General features: G+C 37.7%; 2 protein-coding genes across 4 annotated transcripts in view; one reads left to right on the top strand and one right to left on the bottom strand.

The window, feature by feature from the left end:
• LOC117401017 (calcium-binding and coiled-coil domain-containing protein 1) overlaps window positions 1-23875 on the bottom strand; it is a 91334-nt gene that overhangs the window by 25002 nt on the left and 42457 nt on the right. The window lies entirely within an intron of this gene.
• On the top strand, window positions 18350-22291 carry LOC117400986 (homeobox protein Hox-C13a). The gene is made up of 2 exons (XM_034001365.3): window positions 18350-19130; window positions 22035-22291. The coding sequence occupies exons 1-2, from the start codon at window positions 18461-18463 to the stop codon at window positions 22289-22291; spliced, it is 927 nt and encodes a 308-aa protein (XP_033857256.2). The 5' UTR covers window positions 18350-18460.

The raw sequence follows: 23875 nt of genomic DNA on the forward strand, positions 1-23875 counted from the left end.
GATGGGCTGAACGGCCTCCTCTCATGAATAAATCAGGGATGGTAATAAGACTCGGATTGCAGATTGCAGAAATATCATCATTTTAATATTACTTGAGGAAACGATTCTCGTTTTCATACTTGTAATAAGAAAAATGTTCAGTTATTAGTTCCACTATGCTGTGCTGTGTCTGGTAGGTTGCTGTGTCTGTATAACAGTTAGTTATTCAGTCCTGTTTCCAGTAAGTGCTCGCTGCAGGCTGGATGAGGCAAGAACAGTGACACACAAGGGCCTCCTCTTGGGTGGGCTTCAATAGGCTTGCATTGTAGCAGGACAGGGCTATACCTTGTGAGCAAACAGGTTTCTGGGTTAGAAACTCACACTAGCCCTGCTGCTGCTGCTGCTGCACCCAGTCCTGGGGTTCAGAGCTCACCTCAAATGAAGTCTATTTATTATTAATATTGAAATGGTCAGGAGCCAGGAGTTTCGTATGGAAAATCATATGAAAAAATAAACCTTAGTAAACTAGTTTCCAGAGTAAAAACACAGGAAAGTGTAGTAAAGCCCAGTGAAACCACGGTAAAGCATAGGGAAGCACTGTAAAGCACAGAGGTCTGGTAAAGCATAGGGAAGCATTGTAAAGCACAGAGAGGTCTGGTAAAGCACAGGGAAGCACTGTAAAGCACAGAGAGGTCTGGTAAAGCATAGGGAAGCATTGTAAAGCACAGAGAGGTGTGGTAAAGCATAGGGAAGCATTGTAAAGCACAGAGAGGTCTGGTAAAGCATAGGGAAGCATTATAAAGCACAGAGAGGTCTGGTAAAGCACAGGGAAGCATTGTAAAGCACAGAGAGGTGTGGTAAAGCATAGGGAAGCATTGTAAAGCACAGAGAGGTCTGGTAAAGCATAGGGAAGCATTATAAAGCACAGAGAGGTCTGGTAAAGCATAGGGAAGCATTGTAAAGCACAGAGGGGTTCAGCTTCATGGGAGAGCAGTACTTAACTTAATAAGGGAGTTTAATTTCTAATTTCCAAGCTGGTTAAAACTGACATTTTCCAAGTGTTTATAAGAAGTGAGGGGTGGGTGTAAAAAGTGATTTACAGTGTTGTAACACGGAAAATATAAACACAAATATGGACATCATTAAATGGGTTTGCGAGCGAGTGCACACGTGGCGTTCATTATATAAATATGTCTGTTTAATATGAATAACTGGAAGAGGTAATAATAATAATAATAATAATAATAATAATAAGGGTCGGAAATCCAGATAATTACAGGGAACGCGAAGCAGTTTGGTTGCCCTTGTGATGTTTTTGTAAAGCTTTTGAGAAGACTTTTAATATCACGCCGCGGTTTTTTCTTTTCATAGGAAAATAAAAAGTTAAAAAGGGCAAAATTACTGCAGGGTTTAAATATGTTGGCTGGCATCGACTGATTAACCAATCAAAAACAAAAACAGACGGATGTGCGCGGGAAGAAAAAGTAATGATTTGTTCTATTCCCTCGATAGACTGAGTCACAGCATGATGCCCCATATACTTTCAGAGATTTAATAGACCTGCCTGCAATTCTGCTCATTAAAACGGTTGGCTACACTTCAGATTGAGTTGTTTCGTGTTTGGTATAACGTGCTCAAAATGAAGACTTCTAGTGAATATGTTTAAAATGCGTCCACTCTGCAAGGCAGGGGTTGAAGAAGACTCCCCTGCCAAAGCAATCTGATCCATGCCTGGTTTTGCTATGAGTTTAATAAGACACACCTGTTACACACACTGGGGGCTGCTCAAGCTGGTAGTAAAACCTGGAATGGATGACACTGCTGTGCTGTAGGAGTCTTATTGCCATCCCTGGGCAGGTTTGTTTTATTGTGATGCTTTATCAACGCTGCCCAAAAACGTATTTTAGTTACGAAGCTTCTAAGGTTGTTTTTGTATTGCTTTGAAATAAAAAATGGGGTTGAAAATAGATTTCTATGATCAATAAAGCGAGTGATATTAACCGGGTAGTGACAATAACCGACGTGATATTATCAGGACCGGGACACGTCACTACGATGATAATAAGCGGCATTAAGAGAAGTGATGTTAAGCGGCTTTGACTGACGCTAGAGTAGAGAGAAGAGCTCACGCAATTAACATCAACGTGTTCTTGCGTTGCTTCACTTTACGCGGTGACGTGTTAAGACGCGTCATAGCACTGCAGGAGAGAGGATATTACAGCGCTCTCTGGACGGCGTTCTCCATTCTAACTGATGCGAGGGTTACTGTATAATGCGAGTGAAGTTATTAAATGATAGATAGATAGATAGATAGATAGATAGATATAGATAGATAGATAGATAGATAGATAGATAGATAGATAGATAGATAGAGAGAGAGAGAGAGAGAGAGAGAGAGAGAGAGAGAGAGAGAGAGAGAGAGAGAGCGAGAGAGAGAGAGAGAGCAGCGTGTAACTCTTACTCGGGGGGTGTGATAGCGAAGGGGGTAAAGGCTCAAGCCAACAGGAAAGCACGTGGAAAGTGATTAAATAAAACAGATTAACACCGCGGTTTTTTAAAATGTTTTTGTAACACCGCGGTATTAATGTCATCTCCACTCTGGAAGCACACAAGCGAGCTGGAGAAAGCCTCGCATTCAAAGCACCGGTGTGATTTAACAGCGTGCGGGAGATCGGGGTTTAACCCGACAAGCGGTCTGAATGATTTCACCGAAGCGTCCTTCTATTCTCCGAGTGCCGGGCCTGCCGCTTATCTGAAATGCTGATGGTTTTATGAAGGCACAGCGTGGTCACATTCGCACTGAGTGCGAGTCATTCATTTCCGCGCTTGGGCTAGTGCACTGCAATAAATCACAAAGACACGGAAAGGACTTTTATAAGAATGGGAAAAGGCTTTTATTTAAGGTCCAAATCCTTATTTATAGCAGGTATATTTTTTTTTTACATCGTTGGCGCTGCATAGTAAATCGTATCGGTCTAAGACACACACAGACTCGTTTCTTTCCCCTCATATAGAACCATCTTTATCGCTCTGTGGAACGCTTATTTTTTCGCGGGTTCTAGAACAATTTTACATGTTCTAATTCTATAAATATATGCACGTTAGCCTTTTGGCGACTTTCACGCAATTTGATTGGCTCTTGTAATGCTGTCATTTGCATATCCCGAGTACCCATAATTCTATAGTTACTGCTTCTGCCACCTTAACTGCTTTACACGCACGCCCACACCAATAAAGGACAATCAATAGCGAAGTAGCCTCAATACCGTGATGAATGCAGGTTTAGTAGAACGCAATAGTAGATCGCTATGTAAATAAACAGGCACATTAATAGATTTAAATAGAAATATGTGGTTACCATGGCATCAAAAACCTAGAAGTACCTCCACTGTTTGTTTTCAAACACACTTTCCCTTGACAGAGAGAGAGAGAGAGAGAGAGAGAGAGAGAGAGAGAGAGAGAGAGAGAGAGAGAGAGAGAGAGAGAGAGAGAGAGAGAGAGAGAGAGAGAGAGAGAGAGAGAGAGAGAGAGAGAGAGAGAGAGAGAGAGAGAGAGAGATTAGATATGCTGGTTTTATTGCTGAAGGCCTGATACCCATATATTATATATATATAATTTTGAATATCTTTTTAACATTTTGTCAAAGGAATATGGAAATCGCCCGTGCATATTTCATCGGCAGGAGGGGCGGAGTCTCGCTGTCCGCGTCACAGACATGACGCAGACTTGAACTTGAACTTCGATAGCCTGGCCGTTCACAGCCTGTCTCAACGCACACTTTACCAAAACAATACCAGAGCATTAGAAACGTGCATTAATAGCGTGCGGGCTATATTCACGAAAACAATTAGCACCGCGCGATTATTATTATTTTGTTTGTAAAACCAAAAACAGAACAAGTAAACAAACTAGTGGCACGTGTATATGGAGCTCCTAGGTGAACAAGCAATTATTATTATTATTATTATTATTATTAACGCGGCACAGTGAACGCTTTGTTTATATGGTTTTGGTTTTACACCCCCCCGTGTGTGTCTCTCGATTTATTAAGTGCCCCTCACAGAGGTGTGTTTCGTGCTGTTTCTTCTCTGCCCGTTTCAAAATGGAAATAAATACCTGATGATCATCCCCCCCCAGCGCTCCGTGCCAGCGAACCTGCAGCTGTGCGGTTTACTTTCTTCCAATGCAGTATCCGGTGACACTGGCAACATTTCAAAACGATTAAAAGAATCTCACGCGATCGTCCTCTTTCAAAGAAATCACATCATTTTAAATCATCCTTTTAATACAGGCAACGAGTGTTCTGTACAGAACCCTCATCGAACCCTCACGGCATTCGATAGAACCCGAATACTTTTTTTTTTCTTCTGAAGATTCTCTACAAAGCGGTCTTTGTATAAAACACAGGCGGTCCACAGACTGTGCTCAGTTGCAAACGAGTCAATATTAAGGTACAAACAAAAGACACACAGAATTATTACCAAATTAAATCAGATACACCCATTAGATACTTTTTTTTTCCCCCTGTAATACATTTTGAATGTATATGAGACTACACAAGAAATCAAACTAATTTGAAACAGCATGCACGGTCTACATGCACGCTGAATTTAAACCACACGTTTTTGTTTTTTTTTTTTAAATTATTTTTTATTAAGAAACCTACATTATTTCCCCTATTGCAGCCTGGGAATGTATCGATGCTATCTGACAAGTCGCATTCAATTTTATTTTAATTCTATGAAATATATTTAATTATTTTTGAAGGCGTCACGAAAATGTCCTGTTCGATAGTATAATATAATCGATTGAAATGCACACTCGTATTTAATGCAGTTTTTTTTTACAATGTTGTAAGCGAGTTTTAGAAGCCAGTGTTATCATGGGAACATGTTGCGTTTTGTTTTTCCTGTTTAAAATTTGAATTACAGACTCGAGTAAAAGTTTTGAATGTTCAAAAGGATGTGATTCGGTATTCTCAAAATAAATACATAATACTGACAATATGAATGCTAATATTAATACCAATAGCAATATAAATAATACTATCAACAATAAGATTAATAACGATATTAATCATCACCACCAATAATAAATAATAATAATAATAATAATAATAATAATAATAATAATAATTACCTACTTTAAGGAGCTCATTAAAGATACAAAACTCTCTTTTAATCAAATATCTTAACACCTTTTTTAATGCAGACATTTCTGCAGATATATGCACCATGCAGCTCAGATATTACGCATGCGTAACAGAGGGTCCTGAGAGTTCTATACAGAACCGCGCGGTTCCTTTGATCTTCCTGGGGAACCGTCGTTTTGTTTTCAGTTTCTTACAAACAGGACAACATGAAACCCAACGACCTGTTAATGGAACACATGAGGAGTTCCGCAAATCGAAGCTTTTGTGAAGAATCGAATTTGGAACCCGTTACGAATGTACGATCACATGATAGATAGAATCGTCTTCTGTCAGTAGGATTAGTTCTAAACAGACTATACAGAACGCTATGGGTGCACAGAGAAAGCCGTGGATACCTAGAGCATTCTACTTAACTATCAAGGCTATGGCATTGGCCCCTTCAAAAGTTGTTGGCTTGGGACCCCCTTAATTCTTAAATCGCGTCTCAAATGCAAGTTCAATTAATAAGGCTTAGATGTGACTCGCAACACTGCAGTTTTGACCTCAGCGTCGGGAATGTTTCGCTCTGCACAAACGGTTATATTAATTTACCCAGAAAAGTCGCTTTGAAATTAAAATATTTTTTGCAAGAGGGATCAGGTCAAGAAGGTGTAATAAAATACAATAAAATCAAATAATAATAATAATAATAATAATAATAATAATAATAATAATAATAATAATAATAATAATAATAATAATAATAAATTCAAATGAGTACAACCAAAATTACAAGAAACATTTTTTTTAAAGTTCTTAACTGAGCTGAGAAGCTAAAATGAAATGAATGAGATTTCTGCGGAGGGTTCTGTGCTGCATTTGATGCGTTTAGTATTTGTATTAAAAATGGCTTATACAAAGTGATATCAATAAACCTAAATCATATCCAAACAAGATATGGATGAAGCACTTCCAATTTAATATAAGCGTCTGTCTGTAAAGCCTTCAGAAACTGTCCAATCACGTTTGGGCTACGTTTTCAAAGCTCGAGTCTTGAATATCCTACTTTCTGAAGGAGACAAAACATGTGTTAATTTAACCAAACTAGAACCGAACCACTAACATACATATATATATATATATATATATATATATATATATATATATATATATATATATATATATATATATATATAGATATATAGATATATATATATATATATTTCATGTCACTTTCGCGGTCTGCTTATGATAATTATGATGACGATGTTGCTGCGGAATATGGCGAGTGTGTGGAACGCTGAGAATTCCGCCATTTCCGATGAATTCCGTTATCCGCTTAGTTTGGGTGTAGTTATGGTCACGAAGGCATCGTTTTTTATGGGGTTAGATTAGGCAATTATTTGCACAGTGCACACTAATATGAAGTCATCGCGGTTAAATCAGCAACTGCCTTTTTCGAGGTTTGTATTTAATTGCATTTAATGTTACATTTCAAAAAAGCTATTGCCAGCTTCAAAATCACACACAAAACTAGCTCCATACTATACAACAGCGGTATAAATCGGAACGATTACAAAACCCACACTCGCAGATTGCTGGAAAACCTTTCTTAGTATTGTATTTCTACTGCGAACATGAAAACGATAGACGAGACAAGCATGCATGTATGTATGGATGCACACAAGCAAACGTGCATAACTTAAAATCAGGCAACATGACACACGTGGAAATGCATGGGTGGATTATTTGTATATTTTAGTGTTTCGAATTCAGCTTGAAATCATCATATGTCCACTATGAACGGCGCTATATAAAATAGATTGATTGATTGATTGATTGATTGATTGATTGATTATTAGCCTTTCATTCCAAGGTTAGATAACCTCTAATGTATGATTTGTATATTTCTAATCGCATTATTCTATCCTTTACACGCTCTCAAATTCAGCAATCACTCGCATATATATTTGTATGATTCCAGATGATCGGTGTTTTAAAATACAGTTCATTTGGCAGCGGGTTCAACTCACTGCATCTGAATTAAAACTGTAGCATCGCATGATTGATTATTTTATGTATTTATTTATTTAGCTATTCAAAACAGCAGGTTGATTTCTCAATATCTTTACCCCAAATTGCAGCATTTTTTTTGTACAGCCTTTTGGTTATTGAAATCAGCAAAATTGATTTTAAAAAAAGTTTCCTTTTTGCAACCAAATAGGAGGAGACAGAGCTTTATAAGCCTTTCCCACACGAAAAATATTCCTTGATTTTATTTATGAAGTATGTGGATCTCAAGCAGTAACACAAAATCACAAAATGTACCACTGGAATAATAAAACAGTGGTTTATATTGAATTAATTTCTTTATTTAATCACTTCAGTCATCGATCTATGCGTACAATGTACAGGGTGGTCGAGAATGCTTATCTATATGAAAATAAGTTATGGGTTGAAAAAAAAGTTGTCGAGTTTACTTGTACAGTATTTTTTCATAGAGATGCAATTTGTATTTCTCTTTCATATAGCTAACTGCACAAGTGCAACCTTACTCGCTCTGTTGACTCGTCTTTATACACGGTTCTGGGTCGTGTATTAATATTCATATCAACGAGTTTACCTTTAGGTTGTAAATCACGTGTTTAGGAAGTAAACACGACTCGGACGCATTATAAAAACACACTTTCGTGTATTTCCACTAGTATATTTTGCTAACACTCAAAAGCTCCAGATTGGTGTTTAATTCTGAGGTTTGATTTTACAGTGTGTACTTTCGAAATGTGATTTCTGATAGACAGACTAACAGTGGAGCGTGTGCGTATTTCAGCAAAGGAAACAGAGGCCGACAGTTGCCACACATTTACTCCGAAGGGTACTCCACGCATTGGTTATAAAGGTGTTCACTGAAATTATAGTTATTTATAAAAGCGCGTTGCATCACGTAAATTATATACGTATTTATACCACTTGTAGATATTATGTGCAAGACCCTTTTTTGTTGTAAAATAAACAATAAAAAAACGGAGCTTTACGCAATGAAGACTCATTTAAATCCATTCAATCAGTATAGGGGAGTCTCGCTAAAGCACTTTGTAAGACCGACCGTGTTGCTATTTGAAGGTATTTTGCAGCAGCCGAGTTGTAAATGATCCGAAGAATGAGAAGAAATTGGTTTCCAATCGTCCAGGTGCTGAGAACAGGAATCCAGGCGAAGAGCGAGTCAGAGAAGCGACACAGACAGGCACACTGCAGGCGAATATAGAGGCTGGGAAATCTGAATATACACCCTGTGTGCATTTACACAGGTAACGTTCAGCCGCCCTCCGTTTGTAATGTAGCTGCCAAGCTGAAGAACACATGAAATAAACCCGTTACTTGAATCCACGCAGTTGTGATGGAGGCTTTTCGTGTGTGTGTGTGTGTGTGTGTGTGTGTTACTATCACTGTGGGGACGCAATTTCAGTCAATGTCCCCACAAAAGATAGTAACTCCTGAAAAAACGACGTTGTGGGGACGTCCCCACTTTGTAAAACACGTTAAGAACTAAATATGCCTTAAAAAAAAAAACCACAAAACAAAACAACAACTCGACTTTCACCCTGTGTGGAGTTTTTGTCTGACTGGAGTTAGAAATGGTAAATAAAAATATAGTGAGAGAATGAGAAATCCCTACAAATATAGGAATGCTAAAGTAAGTGTGTGTGTGTGTGTGTGTGTGTGTGTGTGTGTGTGTGCATGCACGCGTCAAAGGAATGTATTTAACACAATGAGGATTAGTGTGGAGATCGCTTTTGTAATTATACAGGGACTGGCCCTCGCTTTGTTATTGTGTCTGGAGTGGCCAGTGACCGCCTCTTCTAACTTGAACTTGGGCTTCCGACGCGGCAGGTCTGTAACTTAGAATGGAAACATTTTATATGTCTGCCTTCGTGTGTGTGAGTGTGTGAGTGAGTGAGTGAGTGTGAGTGTGAGTGTGTGTGTGAGAGTGTGTGTGAGTGAGTGAGTGAGTGTGTGTGTGAGTGTGAGTGTGTGTGCGTGTGTGTGTGTGAGAGTGTGTGTGAGTGAGTGAGTGAGTGTGTGTGTGAGTGTGAGTGTGTGTGCGTGTGTGTGTGTGAGAGTGTGTGTGAGTGAGTGAGTGAGTGTGTGTGTGTGTGTGTGAGTGTGTGAGTGTGTGTGTGAGTGTGAGTGTGTGTGCGTGTGTGTGTGTGTGAGTGGAGAGAGAGAGGAACATTCTAAACAAGCTTACCTGCTGCTCGAGCCTTTGCAGGCCGGACCGGAACGATATTTGTATCGAATCAAAACAGAAATTCGGTTCCGGCGACGCGCTATAAAACAAGCATAGCGCGCGCTCCAGCAAACAACAACAACGATACTACTACTACTACAAATAATAAATAAATACAAATAAATAAAATAAACCGGAGATGTAAAGATGTGTTTACGGGTATTTGACCGTTTCCTCTTATTGAAGACGGCTTAAAAACAGACTTGTGTGATTTAGATTTAGTATTGTAACCGGAAGCATTGGCACGCGTTATTGTGCAAACCAGGGGTAAGAATTATTTACACTCTCGCCAGCAACTCTCGGGGACATTTTTCTTGATCTATCTATTTATTTATTTATTTATTTATGTGTTTGTTTATTTATTAGTTGCCTCGATTATACACAGCGTTACAATGTTACCGTAACCGTTCCTTCCAAATTCATTTGAAATAATTTGGATTTATTAAAAGTGTAATTTATATATATATATATATATATATATATATATATATATATATATATATATATATATATATATATATATATAAATTAGTTACTTCTAATAATGTAAATACAACAGATTGCATAAGTTTGGGACAATGCAGTGAACTGTGTTCGGCTTCAACTCGATTTCTGCCATTTGTTTTGTAGGACAATTTGTAGCAAGATGTTTCCAGAAACGTGGCGCATTGTAAAGAGTATGCAACGGGGCTTTTATGTTGTTTTTTAGGTATCAGTATTAGACCTATATTAAAAATAGCAGAATCAAACTAACTACATACATGAATACAATTTATTTGATTTTTTTTTTGCATTTGATTTTTTGGTACACAAATACAATTTGGACAATATCGAAATTAAAACTACCCACAATTAATGCATTTCTGAATTATACGTCAATCGACACATTTCTATATATTTTTGTAAACTCTATACATTTACTGAAATGTATCCTTTGTGATTATAATCTTGATCAACGCAAGAAATATGCAAACAAAAAAATCAAATGTTTCGAGGAGAAATTTTTCAATGTTTAGTCGAAACGTTTGTCACTGAATTATAGTTTATTTTGGTGTTTGTTAATTCAGCCCTAACGTTTTGAATAAAGACATAGACCATACATCAACGTTATTTTCCCCCCTTTACACATATGCCCAGGACTTCCTTGTAATAGAGCGTGCTATTTCAATAAGTTATTGATGTTTGAGGTGACTGATGGAAGTGATATTCTTGAAAGTACAAGGACTGTAATCATGAGAAGTATAATCGATGCAGCATGTCCACTCCCCACCCCTCATGTGCCTTGTCTTGCTGTGCATTAGCGACGCGCCCAAACCTTAATAATAAACCAATTTCCATTTTGAAGTAACACAACTATATATTATAAGAGAGGCAACGGAAAACGTGCACTAATAAAAAGAGTAAATGATAGACTTTCAGACCCAATACAGAAAAAGCGCAAACAAATACACCCGGGAAACAAAATACACCCGGGAAACAAATACACCCGGGAAACAAATACACCCGGGAAACAAAATACACCCGGGAAACAAAATACACCCGGGAAACAAAATACACCCGGGAAACAAAATACACCCGGGAAACAAAATACACCCGGGAAACAGAACGATCCCCAAACAACGGCTTATAAGAAAATAAAACTTTAGCAGAAAGTCCTGATTGAATCAATCTTGGATGTCTCACAATGTGTTTTACATTAAAACACAAATAGCACCCCTATATTGTATGTATCTAAACTTTATAGAAATTTGGTCAGATACCCGCGGAACTTTGTGGCACGAAAACACAAAAACTATTTTTGTTATCATAATTATTTTGCACAGTGCTTTAGCCATGAAGTTTATTTCATTTATTTAATGTATTTATTTAACCACGGAGATTTTATAATTCCTGTCGAATTTCCAGCCTTTTTTCTCATAGGTTTATTTAATACGTTCTGGTTCGCATGAGCTCAATTTTCTTCTGCCCAATACACGAATACAACCCATTCACAAAAACACATGCCCGGTGTGGGCTTCATCCTGCTCTCGTACCTAATAAGCCTGTCTGTTGTGCATTAAGCATCTATACTCCACACCCTGTCGTTTTAATACACGGACGCGAGCAAGCAAGCTTGGATAAAGCATTTGGAGCGGGCCAACTATAAATCTAACGTCTCGTTTAAAGAAAAATGTCAATGTTTTTTTTTTTGTGGTTAGATGTTTTGAATATGAAACAGACTTTTGAATCTGTTCTAAATGAAAACGGTTTCTGGCGCTATACAGAACCCCATTGAAAGTGGGGCTCTGATTAAACCACGGTGAAACCAAATCTCTGTACGAACACATGGGCTTTGGTTGGGTCGGGCTGATGAGTAAGCAGACAACGCGACTGAACTGAGTTACATTAAAACAAACCAACACACCCATGCGCGTAAAGCGACCACACCACTCAGCGCGTTTCCAGTCTAAAACACTGACATGTTGGTTTTCTTTTTGGTGTGGCTTGTTTTTGCTGAAATGGCGAGTGGACACCCCCCCACCTCATGTGTTTTATAAAGATCCGTTTGGTTTGGGGGTTTCCCTTCAGAATCCTCAGATATCTAAAGGAACCCCACAAACCGATGGTCTTCAAAGGATGTTTCATTGCATTCTGCTTGCGTGCGGCGTGCATCAGTTCGGTTCATTACTGATTTAATCCATTAGAAACCAGCATCAAGAAGAGATGAAGGGGGTGGGGTGCGAGTGGAGGCTGCACAGGGGAGGTTGATTCCCCCCCCCCCCTAGTCTAGTTTGTTCCAGTTTGGGCCTTTGTTTCTTGCAGTGTCGTTGGTGCAGAACGTACCCCAATCTCAAGACCCCATGGGTACATTGAAATAATATATAGAACGGATCGGGTTTTAAAAAATAAAAAAAAGCCGGCCAATATGAATTTCAATTAAAGGGGAAGGTGTGTTGGATCCACTATACTCAAGACTGCCATATTGTGAGCTATTTTTATAAAACAAGAAAACCTACGATGCCAATAACTAACACACACACACTTATCCATATACATATGCACACACACACACACATACATGCTGTTGCTGCCAATGAGGAGAACGCATTAAAGATTGGGTTTCTATCGATGCTGCGTTTGCAAGGTTGCTGCCGATGGTTATGCTGTGTAACTTGCTTTGTTATTCACGAGTGCTACCTTTATTGATTGCATATTGAAATAGCAATGGATTAAACATACTTGTCAAAATATAGAAACACGTGACCTTCTATACAATTAATGACTAAGAAAATACCGTACGGGACATTTACCTTAATATTGACAGGTTTTTAAAATGATGGTCAAAGTTGTTCAAAATGAGTGTAAAATACTTATACCTTGAATAATACAGACGCATACACGAGAATGAATACAAATACAGTTTTATTAAGTCAATATAGGTAAGCTTGCCGTAAAATACGGTATTTCCTTTACAGTGCAGCGATCACAGGATACCCTGTTGTGCAAATATTCTATACAGCCAGGTGTGGACTTCCAAGGGTGACTAAGAACCAGATACCTGTTTGTCCTGCTGTAAAGCGAGACAGAAATTAGAAATGTGTGTGTGTGTGTTCTTTCAAAGGGTATAGGGTTAGGAAACGTTATTTTTAAATGTTTTCAAATATGAATGTTTGCATTAAATGCGTCAGTTTGTGCACAGAGCTTCTGTTTCAATGTATTCGGCAACCTTCCGAGTCAGCTATTTCTGGAGAAACATCCTTAAAAATGTCTGGTTTTAGTATCATAAAAAAAAAAAAAATTATATAACACACACACCAAATAATTCACTTTAATTGAAAAATACCGGCGTTCACGGATTTCGAATTGAAACACGAATGACTGGATTAAACACTGAGAATATGTTGTCATCGTGGATTTGTTGCATTTCCTCCTTGTTCTTTCTACTGACACAAACCAAACCAAACCCAAACACTCAGCCAGCGGCGATAAAGCAGCGTTCCTGATGCATTGTCTTTTCAATGGCTGAGTATTCCAAAACACACCTTGTAATTCCACAGCACTGCACCACAGCACACCGCGAAATAAATCAAAGTGACCTGAAATACTGCAAGTTACTGCAGCACCGGCGGCGTGCTTGATGCGTCCGATCCGGCGCACTGTTTCTAGAGAATTATTCTAATTGTGTCACTCAATTGTTTTGATGCAGGAAAACTAATTTAGGCATGCTGGCTACTTGCACGATTTAATACTCGTCTGCCCTAGACACATAAAACCGCAGGAAACGCTTCTTAAATTATTCCAAACGTGTTTCAGAAGCACGGTTATTTTATTGTGAACTTCAAATCACACTCCAGACGTTCGGTAGAAGATTTGAAAAAAGCCGTAGATTTGTAGACACGAGGGGTTATATATTAAAACACACAAGACTCAGAGGCACGGGCATTGATTTTTAACAAAAACTCTGGAAACGCTGCATATCATTTTCCAACTCTTGATCGATCGAGATTGTATATATATATATATATATATATATATATATATATATATATATATATATATATATATATATATATATATATATATACACCTTTGTGTGTGTCGATATTATTAACCCTGTACAGGACTCTGAAGCTGCACTGTCCGAATAGAACAGTAAACTGGATTTATACGCGCTAACTGGGCCGCGATGATAAGGTCCGGCCACACGAACAGCTTTCTGCTTTAATTGAAGCAGTAAATTAAGACGCTTTCAGGGGTACAGTGTAATTGGATAGAGAATTTACTACACCAGGCCTGCAGTGTATTGGATAAAGGATTTACAGACGAGCACTCGAGGTAGAACGGAATGCGTTCGGATAGAACGCTTGGGAGGGGGGTTTCATCGCGGTTCAGTAAAGAACCATTGGACCGCAAGGAAACCGGAGCGGGCTATGTGTCCACGGGGTTCCGGAAAGAACCATTTGGGCAAAAGATTTAGATCAATTATAATAATTAAAAACTGCTGATTCGAGTGCACTACACTGTCCATAATACATCCAATTCACAATAACACACACACAGCTTCCCAACATAACACAATTGCTACATCTGGGGGAATGTATGACTCTAAATCCTAACTTTTTTCCCCCCAACAACAAATGTATGTATTGTAGTGAAATCAAAATTACAGTCTCAAGTAGTTTATATTTATTCTGTTTATAATTGCATATGTATGTGATCTGGGGAAAAAAAAAAAAAATTAAAAGGGTTTCTTAAGTTATCCGAGCTTATTCTTAAATTATTATTATTATTAATAAATAATAATAATAATAATAATAATAATAATAATAATAATAATAATAATAATAATATTTTCTTAGCAGACGCCGTTATCCAGGGCGACTTACAGTCGTAAACAAAAATACATTTCAAGAATCACAGTACAAGCATTAATACAATTAAGAGCAAGATATTATATATATATATATATATATATATATATATATATATATATATATATATATATATATATATATATATATAATAAAGCTCAAAGAGCCAGCTGATATAATATTGGGGGTACTGCAGCTCCCCCAGTTAAGAACCAGATACCTGTTTGTCCTGCTGTAAAGCGAGACAGAAATGAGAAATGTGTGTGTGTGTTCTTTCAAAGGGTATAGGGTTAGGAAACGTTATTTTTAAATGTTTTCAAATATGAATGTTTGCATCAAATGCGTCAGTTTGTGCACAGAGCTTCTGTTTCAATGTATTCGGCAAACTTCCAAGTTAGTTATTTCTGGAGAAATCATTATATATATATATATATATATATATATATATATATATATATATATATATATATATATATATATATATATATATAAATAAACACACACACCAAATAATTCACTTTAATTGAAAAATACCGGCGTTCACGGATTTCGAATTGAATCACTATAGAGAAGGAGTTACATGTAAACGGTTAAGATACCCGGGAAAGCCTATACTGAGCGTGAAGACAAAATACATCATATGAAAAAGTGTTAAGAACAGTAAAGACGTAATATTACATGCATTAAACGCACAGCCGATAATGACACTAATCATTTTAAACTGTGTCCCTCCGATACCCTATAATGCTATTTATTTTGTATTGCAATTTTCAAATATTATAGAAAATTGATTTTTTCCCCCAACGCTTACACACACTTCCTTTAAAAGGAAAGAAATGCTTCAAGTTAAAGCAACGTGTTTTCATGAGATGCCAGTATTTTTCTCTCTTTTTGTTCTTTCACTTTCTTGAGAGCCTCTCTCTTGTGTTGACGGATTCCTTAATTGCTGGTTGTTTGCATGCAAACTCGACAGAAAGTGTGAAGTTCATTCTTGTGCGTCTAGACTCTCGTTACGACCCTGTTTGTCTGATTTTCTTAACTTGACCTTGGCCTTCTGTGGCAGCTGCCGGTTGGAGGAAATCTTTTAAATCTCACAAGTATCTGATCTGTATCGCGACATCTGCTCGTCGACCCGATCAAAGGCACAATGGAATAGCCGCAGTGTGGGTCGATATATTGGGCTATGTTGCTTAAAAAAAAAACCAAAGCAAATAATCAATCAATATATAGGTAAATAGATAAATCAATACAATAAAAGCCATGCAAAAAAAAAAACATGCATTTCTGATTGTTAGTTGGTGATAGAATTCTGTGATTTTGAGGAAATGCATTATATGGTGCTTTACATTAGTTTTTGGTGTTTTAAATTAGTTTTTAATCTCATATTAATATAAGGAAATGGTTTTCCTTAAATAAGTCTTGCAATGTTATTAATTGGAAAGCGCGGCGGACAATGACCGCTCACTGCACCTTACATTATAAAATCAACAAGGCGATAGTGGAATGCGACAGCATGTTTAAAAACACACGAACACCTTAAAAATGCAACATTGCAAAGATCACACGCTTAAAAATGGTTATTTTGAACAACGTACTTTATCAGCTGGGCTCTTTGTTCTTGAGCTGCGGTGTAAAAGCGAGTTTGCACTCCCACGCCGCCATTGGCCTGCTCTGAATTTAACAGACGCCCCCGCATTCATTTGTCTTAGAAACTTGTTTCAATAATACTTACTAGCCAATAATACTTTAGTCAATTTATATATATATAAAATCACACATACATACATATATCTGTGATCTCACCACGTGCTTCTTTTACATTATAGGAAACATTCCGTTTATTTAGCACTGATAAATATGGTTTGCTTTTCTTAATTTGTATTTTTGTTCAGTACACTTGGTCATAATAATGCTTTATACTAAAGGAATGATATACCAAGCTGTACAATGTATTTACATTGTGTGTGTAATATATATTATATATATATATATATATATATATATATATATATATATATATATATATATATAATCACACAGAAATCACCCAACATATGAAATTAAGTAGTTCAACACAAAATCTGAACAAAATATGAATGACTAAGAAATTTGTAGTTTTGAAGAAACAAGAATTACTTACAGTAGAAGAATAACGGGAAAAAAACGGATAAATAGATTCAGTAACGTTTAAATAGACAGGAATAGTAGATCGTTACATCATTAACTATGTAGTAAATGACATCATAAGAACATTAATAGATTTCAGTACAAATAAGTGAGTGTGGTTACCATGACATCGCGGTAAACATACCGAAGCGATGGGAAGTTGGTTCTTTTGAGCAAAAACTTACATATATATATATATATATATATATATATATATATATATATATATATATATATATATATATAATTACACACACTTGAACGGCAATTCACACCAACATATAAACCAGCATAAGTAAGATATTAAGCCTTTGTGCTTAATAAGCTTTGTGTTTTTAATATTATTAATATAATGCCGTGTAACAACATGCATTAGATCGACGATAATTCGAGTGCTTAAATATTTTTTAAAAAACTAAATAAAAACTTTCCGAATTGATTTTAACTCAAGACCAAAACAAGTCTGTTAACATTACATTGTGCATTAAAAAAATGGCAGTATATATATATATATATATATATATATATATATATATATATATATATATCTCACACACACAACAAAAACGCATATTAAAAGGCGCTACAAATCGTAAGGCAATTTAAGAACACGAATGGAACCTTAATTAGTACATCACATTGAAAAAGGCCTGTATCGCGTTGAAAAAGTACAGGCGACAAAATCAATAGCCAAGTGTTTTATTGTAAGATTTATTAAAATATATATATTATATATATATATATATATATATATATATATATATATATATATTCAATCAGAATAAAGCTACTATAATGAAAGCAGGTTCTATGCACAGAACGCGTTAAGCGCATCAGAACTTTCAAATAAGAGATTTTTTATATTTATTTAAAGGTATTGCGTAGGTTTAATACGGAATGTTAAAAACGCGATTGTTTGATCCCACACTGCAATCACGACTAACGACCGAATTATGATTTGTAAATAAATACAATCGCTGTAAAAATGACACATGCCACTAACAGTAACACAGAAAAATAAAGCGTAGCAGCGTCAGAGCTATACTGTTTAAAACACACTCTCTACAATGACACACTATCTCTCTCTCTCATATATACACACAGAGATATAGACAAAGTATTTTACCTATAAACTGCATATAGTCCACATTCCTGTGAGTCAAAATGTTTACTTTAAGAAAATAAAAGTCCTAGAATCGGCTAAATCGTGTACATTGATAGTGTCCGTCTTCCCCTTTAAGGGTTGTCAATTCTAAACTCGCGTCAGCCAATGGGATGCCCCCGCCTAATTTCCAAAGGTGATCGGGAAATATGAGATAGGGACTTTTTAAAAGGGGATCACATGAGCAAGCCCCCCTCGAGAGCTTCATTTCGCCTCATTTGCATATCACGTGCCCCGATCTGTATCTTTAATGAACTGGTCACTCGCACTTTTGACGCAGGCGCATGCGTGTAATAAAAAAAGAAAAAAAAGAAAGTGCGTTGAGAAATGAGGTGTCTCTGTTGGGGGAACTGGATTTTTAAATAGCACCGGCAGCCCGTGATATGACGACTTCGTTGGTTCTGCATCCACGTTGGGCGGATACCTTCATGTACGTGTATGAAAAAAGCCCGCATGAAAATAATCACAATAAAAACTCAGCCATGGAGGTACTAAGTGGAAATTGTCCAGCGAGCCACTGCCGGGATTTGATCAACCACCACCACCCAGCTATAGGTCGCCATTCCGGGAGCATTGCAACTCACCAAGGGTCGGTCTATTCGGACATTTCTTCCCCGGACCCCAGCAGGCAGTGCCCCGCACCCCAGACTTCTTCCAGCGCGCCCCTGGGCTACGGCTACCCTTTCGGAAGCCCTTACTACGGGTGCCGGCTGTCCCATTCGCACAACGTGAACTTACAGCAGAAGCCTTGCTCCTACCACCCCGCTGAAAAGTATGCTGAACCCAGCGTCGCTGTCCCCTCCGAGGAACTATCGTCCCGGGCTAAGGAGTTCGCGTTTTACCCGAGTTTTGCCAGCTCATACCAAGCCGTCCCGGGCTATTTAGACGTGTCGGTGGTACCGAGCATGAACTCCCACCCGGAACCGAGGCACGATGCGTTGATACCCATGGAGGGTTATCAGCACTGGGCGCTGTCGAACGGTTGGGACGGACAGGTTTACTGTACCAAAGAGCAAACGCAATCGAGTCATCTGTGGAAGTCGCCTTTTCCCGGTATGAACCTCATAGCACGTCTTATTACAACAGAACTACATTAAAATATGCGACAGAATATAGAATTATACAAAGCAATGCTTAGCCACATGCAACGGTCTGCAATCACACGGTAAACAAGTGTATGGGAATGCAAGTGTGCCCGCTTAGCTGAAGGGGCCGTACATAACAAAGGGAGGTATCTCGTTCTGTTTTCTATACATTATTTAATGCAGATGTTTCATAATACATACAAGCTTTGTTTTTTTAAAAGGGGTTGTGTTTTCAATGCACGCTTTTTTTTTTTTTTTTTAGCAGACACAGACCGTGGAATTAAGAAATAAATTCAAAATCCTGTTTTGATAAGTGTTATACCATTTTGCGACTATGATTTTCCACATGCGTAAAGATTTATGACTTACTGTCAGTAATATTTGCCTACCAAGGGGAAAAAAAGTAGCGACTAAGGTTTTTTTTTTCCATTGTTAACTTCTGCCAATTATCGGGGATTAATTTATGTTTAGACGGTTGACATGGCGATTACAGTAAAATAGAAACACCGAAAAAAATACAAAAAACACTCATCTCTGTTGCCCGGACAATCACAAATGAACACGTACCCGTCCCGAACAATGCAATTTACCAGATTTTTTACAAGCCCAAAGTCCACACAAACCGCAAATGAAAACTCAATCTCTCACATCGGATTCCAAACAAAATCTAGAAACCGTTTATAAAAAAACAGCAGCATAACTTCCTGAAACTATAGCAATGTGGGTCTGAAGTGAATGTTTGTTTGAAATAAAGCAACGAGGAGCAGAATATGAATCGCGTGTGCAGGATTTCTGCTAGACTGCTTACACTTCACGCACACTGAAATGTGAGGAGAACAGCTTCGGGATTGAATCCGCAGCCTATGTTATCAGAGAGACGGACAGCGCCAATAAATCCTGCTTTTGTCGTAATCCTAACTTCCAACAAAACCGGTTTTGTGCACATTATAAAAACAGATGGATCTGATGAGATTTTAATCTCAGCACTTCATCGTCATTGCGTCGGGTACATTATCGTGAGTATTTTGAGAGTGCAATCGTAGAAACGCGGGTCAGACAGTAACAATGGAGCAGTATTAGTTCCTATCCCGCTGCTCATTTTCCACTTTATTAAAACGTGGGTCTAAAATTCTACCATCAGCACGTTGCGAACGTGCGTGCGCTCAGCTTTCTGCCATTGCCACGATGCGCCTATTGCACGTGCAGTACTTTAAAAAACGTGCCCCGTTTCATAAATACAAATGCTAGGAGCGGCTATTAATTTGCTGGGCTGCACTATTGCTAAACAACAGGAGATCAGATTTAAAAAAAAATGTTTAAAATCAACTATTCGATGCGCTACATCAATTCCGTTTAAAAAAAACAGCATGGATTTAAATGCAAATTCCGCAATGTAAGTGATTGTGATTGATCAGTGGAGAGCGCGTTCTGTTTGATAGATACGTGTTAAAGTCTGATATAAACCAGCACTGTGTGCATATGTGCGGTTGCATTGTCAGAAGAGCGCTGACAGCATACAAACCCTCCGCGTTTCAGAACAGCGCTGACAGCATACAAACCCCATCCGCGTTACAGATGCCTGTTAAAACCTTGCGTGGATTATGCAAATGTTGGCGGAAGTCGTTCGGCCTGCCCGCGAGACACATTTGTGTTCATCCCTCAAGTTTAAAGAACAATATTCATGGATAGAATACACGCTTTCCAAGTAGCGTTGATTGCACTGCGTCCGGTCAATACAAAAGTCTTAATATAGAGATAATAATGAGAACGTGAATAACTCGGCAACATATTTCTAGGACATCTTTTAATGAGAACGGGACACAAACAAGTGAATAAATATTGTATATATACACACACACACCGATCTAAAATAAATCTATCGGATATATAGTTCAATATACATCAGCCTGGATTTATTTGCAAATTCTGCAATATTAAGTGAATGTATTTGACAAACTGAGAGCGCGTTTTGTTGGAGGACACCTATATATTCGGTCTTAATATCTATTGCCTGTAAATACACAAATAAACTGAAATACCCAAATTGAATTTGTGTAATTTAAAAGATTTTAAATGCTATCTATTTATGCACACAATATGAGCGCACGTGACGGTTGCCTCAATGGAGAAGAGAAAGGGCTCCTGCTGTGGTCTTTTTAAACCGCTTTAGAGACGCATTTCAGTGCTTATACGAACTGAAGTCACTTCCAATTCTACCCACACACTCCCCGCTTGAATATAGAGATCGCTGTGTAACCTTGGAAGAAAAAACACACACACGTGTAATGCGATATCACCGAGATTAGAGAAATATAAAATCAACACTAAATGTTGACTTCTATCGTCCACGGTGGTTTCGCAACTCCAACGACAGTAGGATATGTATCTTCCTCACACTGCGTGCATTATATTATAAATGCATGTTAGAATTTAAATTCTAAAAAATACACTACCTCCCCAACACCGAAAACACCCACCACTGCGCGGCACACAACGGCAATCGCCATAGCCACTTCAAAACCACCGGGGGCCGAGGACCTTATCACAGTGTGGTAACATACATGCGTCCTGCACATGTGACACGCCCTTCCAAATCGCAGAGAGCGGCGGCGCAATCGACGGCACCTGCGTCTCTATGCTTTACGCGTGAGGACAATTTTAAATTCATCAAAACACTTATTTACATGGAGTTCAGTGTTTGCGTGGAGTTTTCTATTGGTTATCTGGTCTAGGGAACTGTGACCCAGTCAATCGTAAAGGTATACTGTAAGACAATGCTATCCAAAAATAATGGATATAAATGCTGTAGACTCAGATGTCTTTCTCTCCCCCCCCGCTCCTCCTCCTCCTTCTTCTCCTCCTCCTCCTCCAGATGTCGTCCCGCTGCAGCCGGAGGTAAGCGGATACCGTCGCGGACGGAAGAAGCGGGTCCCCTACACGAAACTGCAGCTGAAGGAACTGGAGAAGGAATACGCGGCCAGCAAGTTCATCACCAAAGAAAAGCGGCGCCGCATCTCCGCCAACACCAACCTCTCCGAACGCCAGGTGACGATCTGGTTCCAGAACCGCCGCGTCAAAGAGAAGAAGTTTGTGTGCAAATCCAAGACGTCACACGTGCCCCCCACTTGATACCCTCACGCCCCCCCCCCGGCCCCCCAAAGTGATGGATTTTATTTCTCCCTACACCCCCCCAACCATCCAACCCACCCCTCCCGTGAAATCAAGAATATTTATCTCATCATCTTGTATAATTCATCTGATCTTTTTTTTCTTTTGATCTTTTTTTTTTTGTAAAATCTATTTAAAATAACGTTAAAGAGAGACCGTCTCCCTTATATTTTATTATATATATTTTTGGGGGACATGACTTTACAGCTGTGGACATTCAGTTATATCATTCATTCTTTCATTCATATATATATATATATATATATATATATATATATATATATATATATATATATATACACATACATACACATAAATAAATCAGTTGTGTGTATTACAAGCAAAACACATCTATGTTGTTATTTTTTCTAGATTAGTTTACACTCGTCAAAGGATGTAGCATTTTATTCTTTAAAACAAATACATGAATTGCAGTTTCTGAACTTGTGAAAAACTTATTACTTAAAAAAAAAGTAACCCATCGGAACTGCTGGTGCACGGCTGCTAATGTCGGAACTGTGGAGCACGCGCCACGTGTTTCTTTATCGTTATTACAAATTAAAACAAACTCGGGATAATTAAAAAATACATAATTAAAATAAAGACTAACAAACTGAATAGAAAATATTCACACTTTTGGTTCAGTTTTTTTTGTAAAATAGGTCTTAACTGAGCGCAGTTGTCCTTTATGTGCGCTCTTTCTCTCCTGCTTTTCTTTTTGGTTTTGTTGTCTCGTGTATTGGTGTGTGTATTGTGATGTTTGAATAATACCTACTGAACAGAAACGTGTGTTTCTTAAAAAAAAAAAAAAGAATAAAAAAATAAATAAAATTAACTTTTTTCTTCGCTTCGTCTTTGGGATGTTTTATATAATCACCCGAGTCAAGAAAAACAGTTTGTGTGAACTCTATTGAGTTCGACAAGTTGCACGGCCAAAACTTAAAACATACACACACATTTTATTTATTTTATATATATATATATATTACACACACACACACACCTGCATTATAAAATACATAGACTTAACGTGGTACAATTCTGCACACAGAGACTGAAGGGGATGGATACACACACACACACACATATTTAATCAGACACCAGGAACGGTGTGTGTGTGTGTGTATTATATTACACACATACCCACACATACCCACACACACACACACAATAACAAAACAGTATATTGCAATCGATCGATGGAAATTCACGATTCCAATGCAATCGAAAATGATCTTTCATTTCCACCTACATGAGTTATTATGGATCGCTACATTGCTGGTGTACAAGAGCACGGATTGCTGTGAAATTGGCCACATTTACAAGATATGCAACAAGTCAAGGGGCACATATACTGAAAACAGTGTGAGGAAGATCTTAATCTTAAAAGTCCCGGAATGGAACAAATATGTACAAGTCTGAACTGTATTACACAACAGAACACACACACTATATATATATATATATATATATTATATATATATATATATATATATCTATATATATATATATATATATATATATATACACACACACATATATACA

The sequence above is a fragment of the Acipenser ruthenus genome, chromosome 42, assembly GCF_902713425.1.
Source record: "Acipenser ruthenus chromosome 42, fAciRut3.2 maternal haplotype, whole genome shotgun sequence".
NCBI classification, from domain to species: domain Eukaryota; kingdom Metazoa; phylum Chordata; class Actinopteri; order Acipenseriformes; family Acipenseridae; genus Acipenser; species Acipenser ruthenus.

What these genes read in the sequence shown, in the direction of transcription:
- LOC117400986 (XM_034001365.3), top strand. Translation starts at nt 18,461, where the DNA reads ATGACGACTTCGTTGGTTCTGCATCCACGTTGGGCGGATACCTTCATG. An exon ending in GTGGAAGTCGCCTTTTCCCG is followed by an intron (nt 19,131 to 22,034) that starts GTATGAACCTCA and finishes CTCCTCCTCCAG; the next exon opens with ATGTCGTCCCGCTGCAGCCG.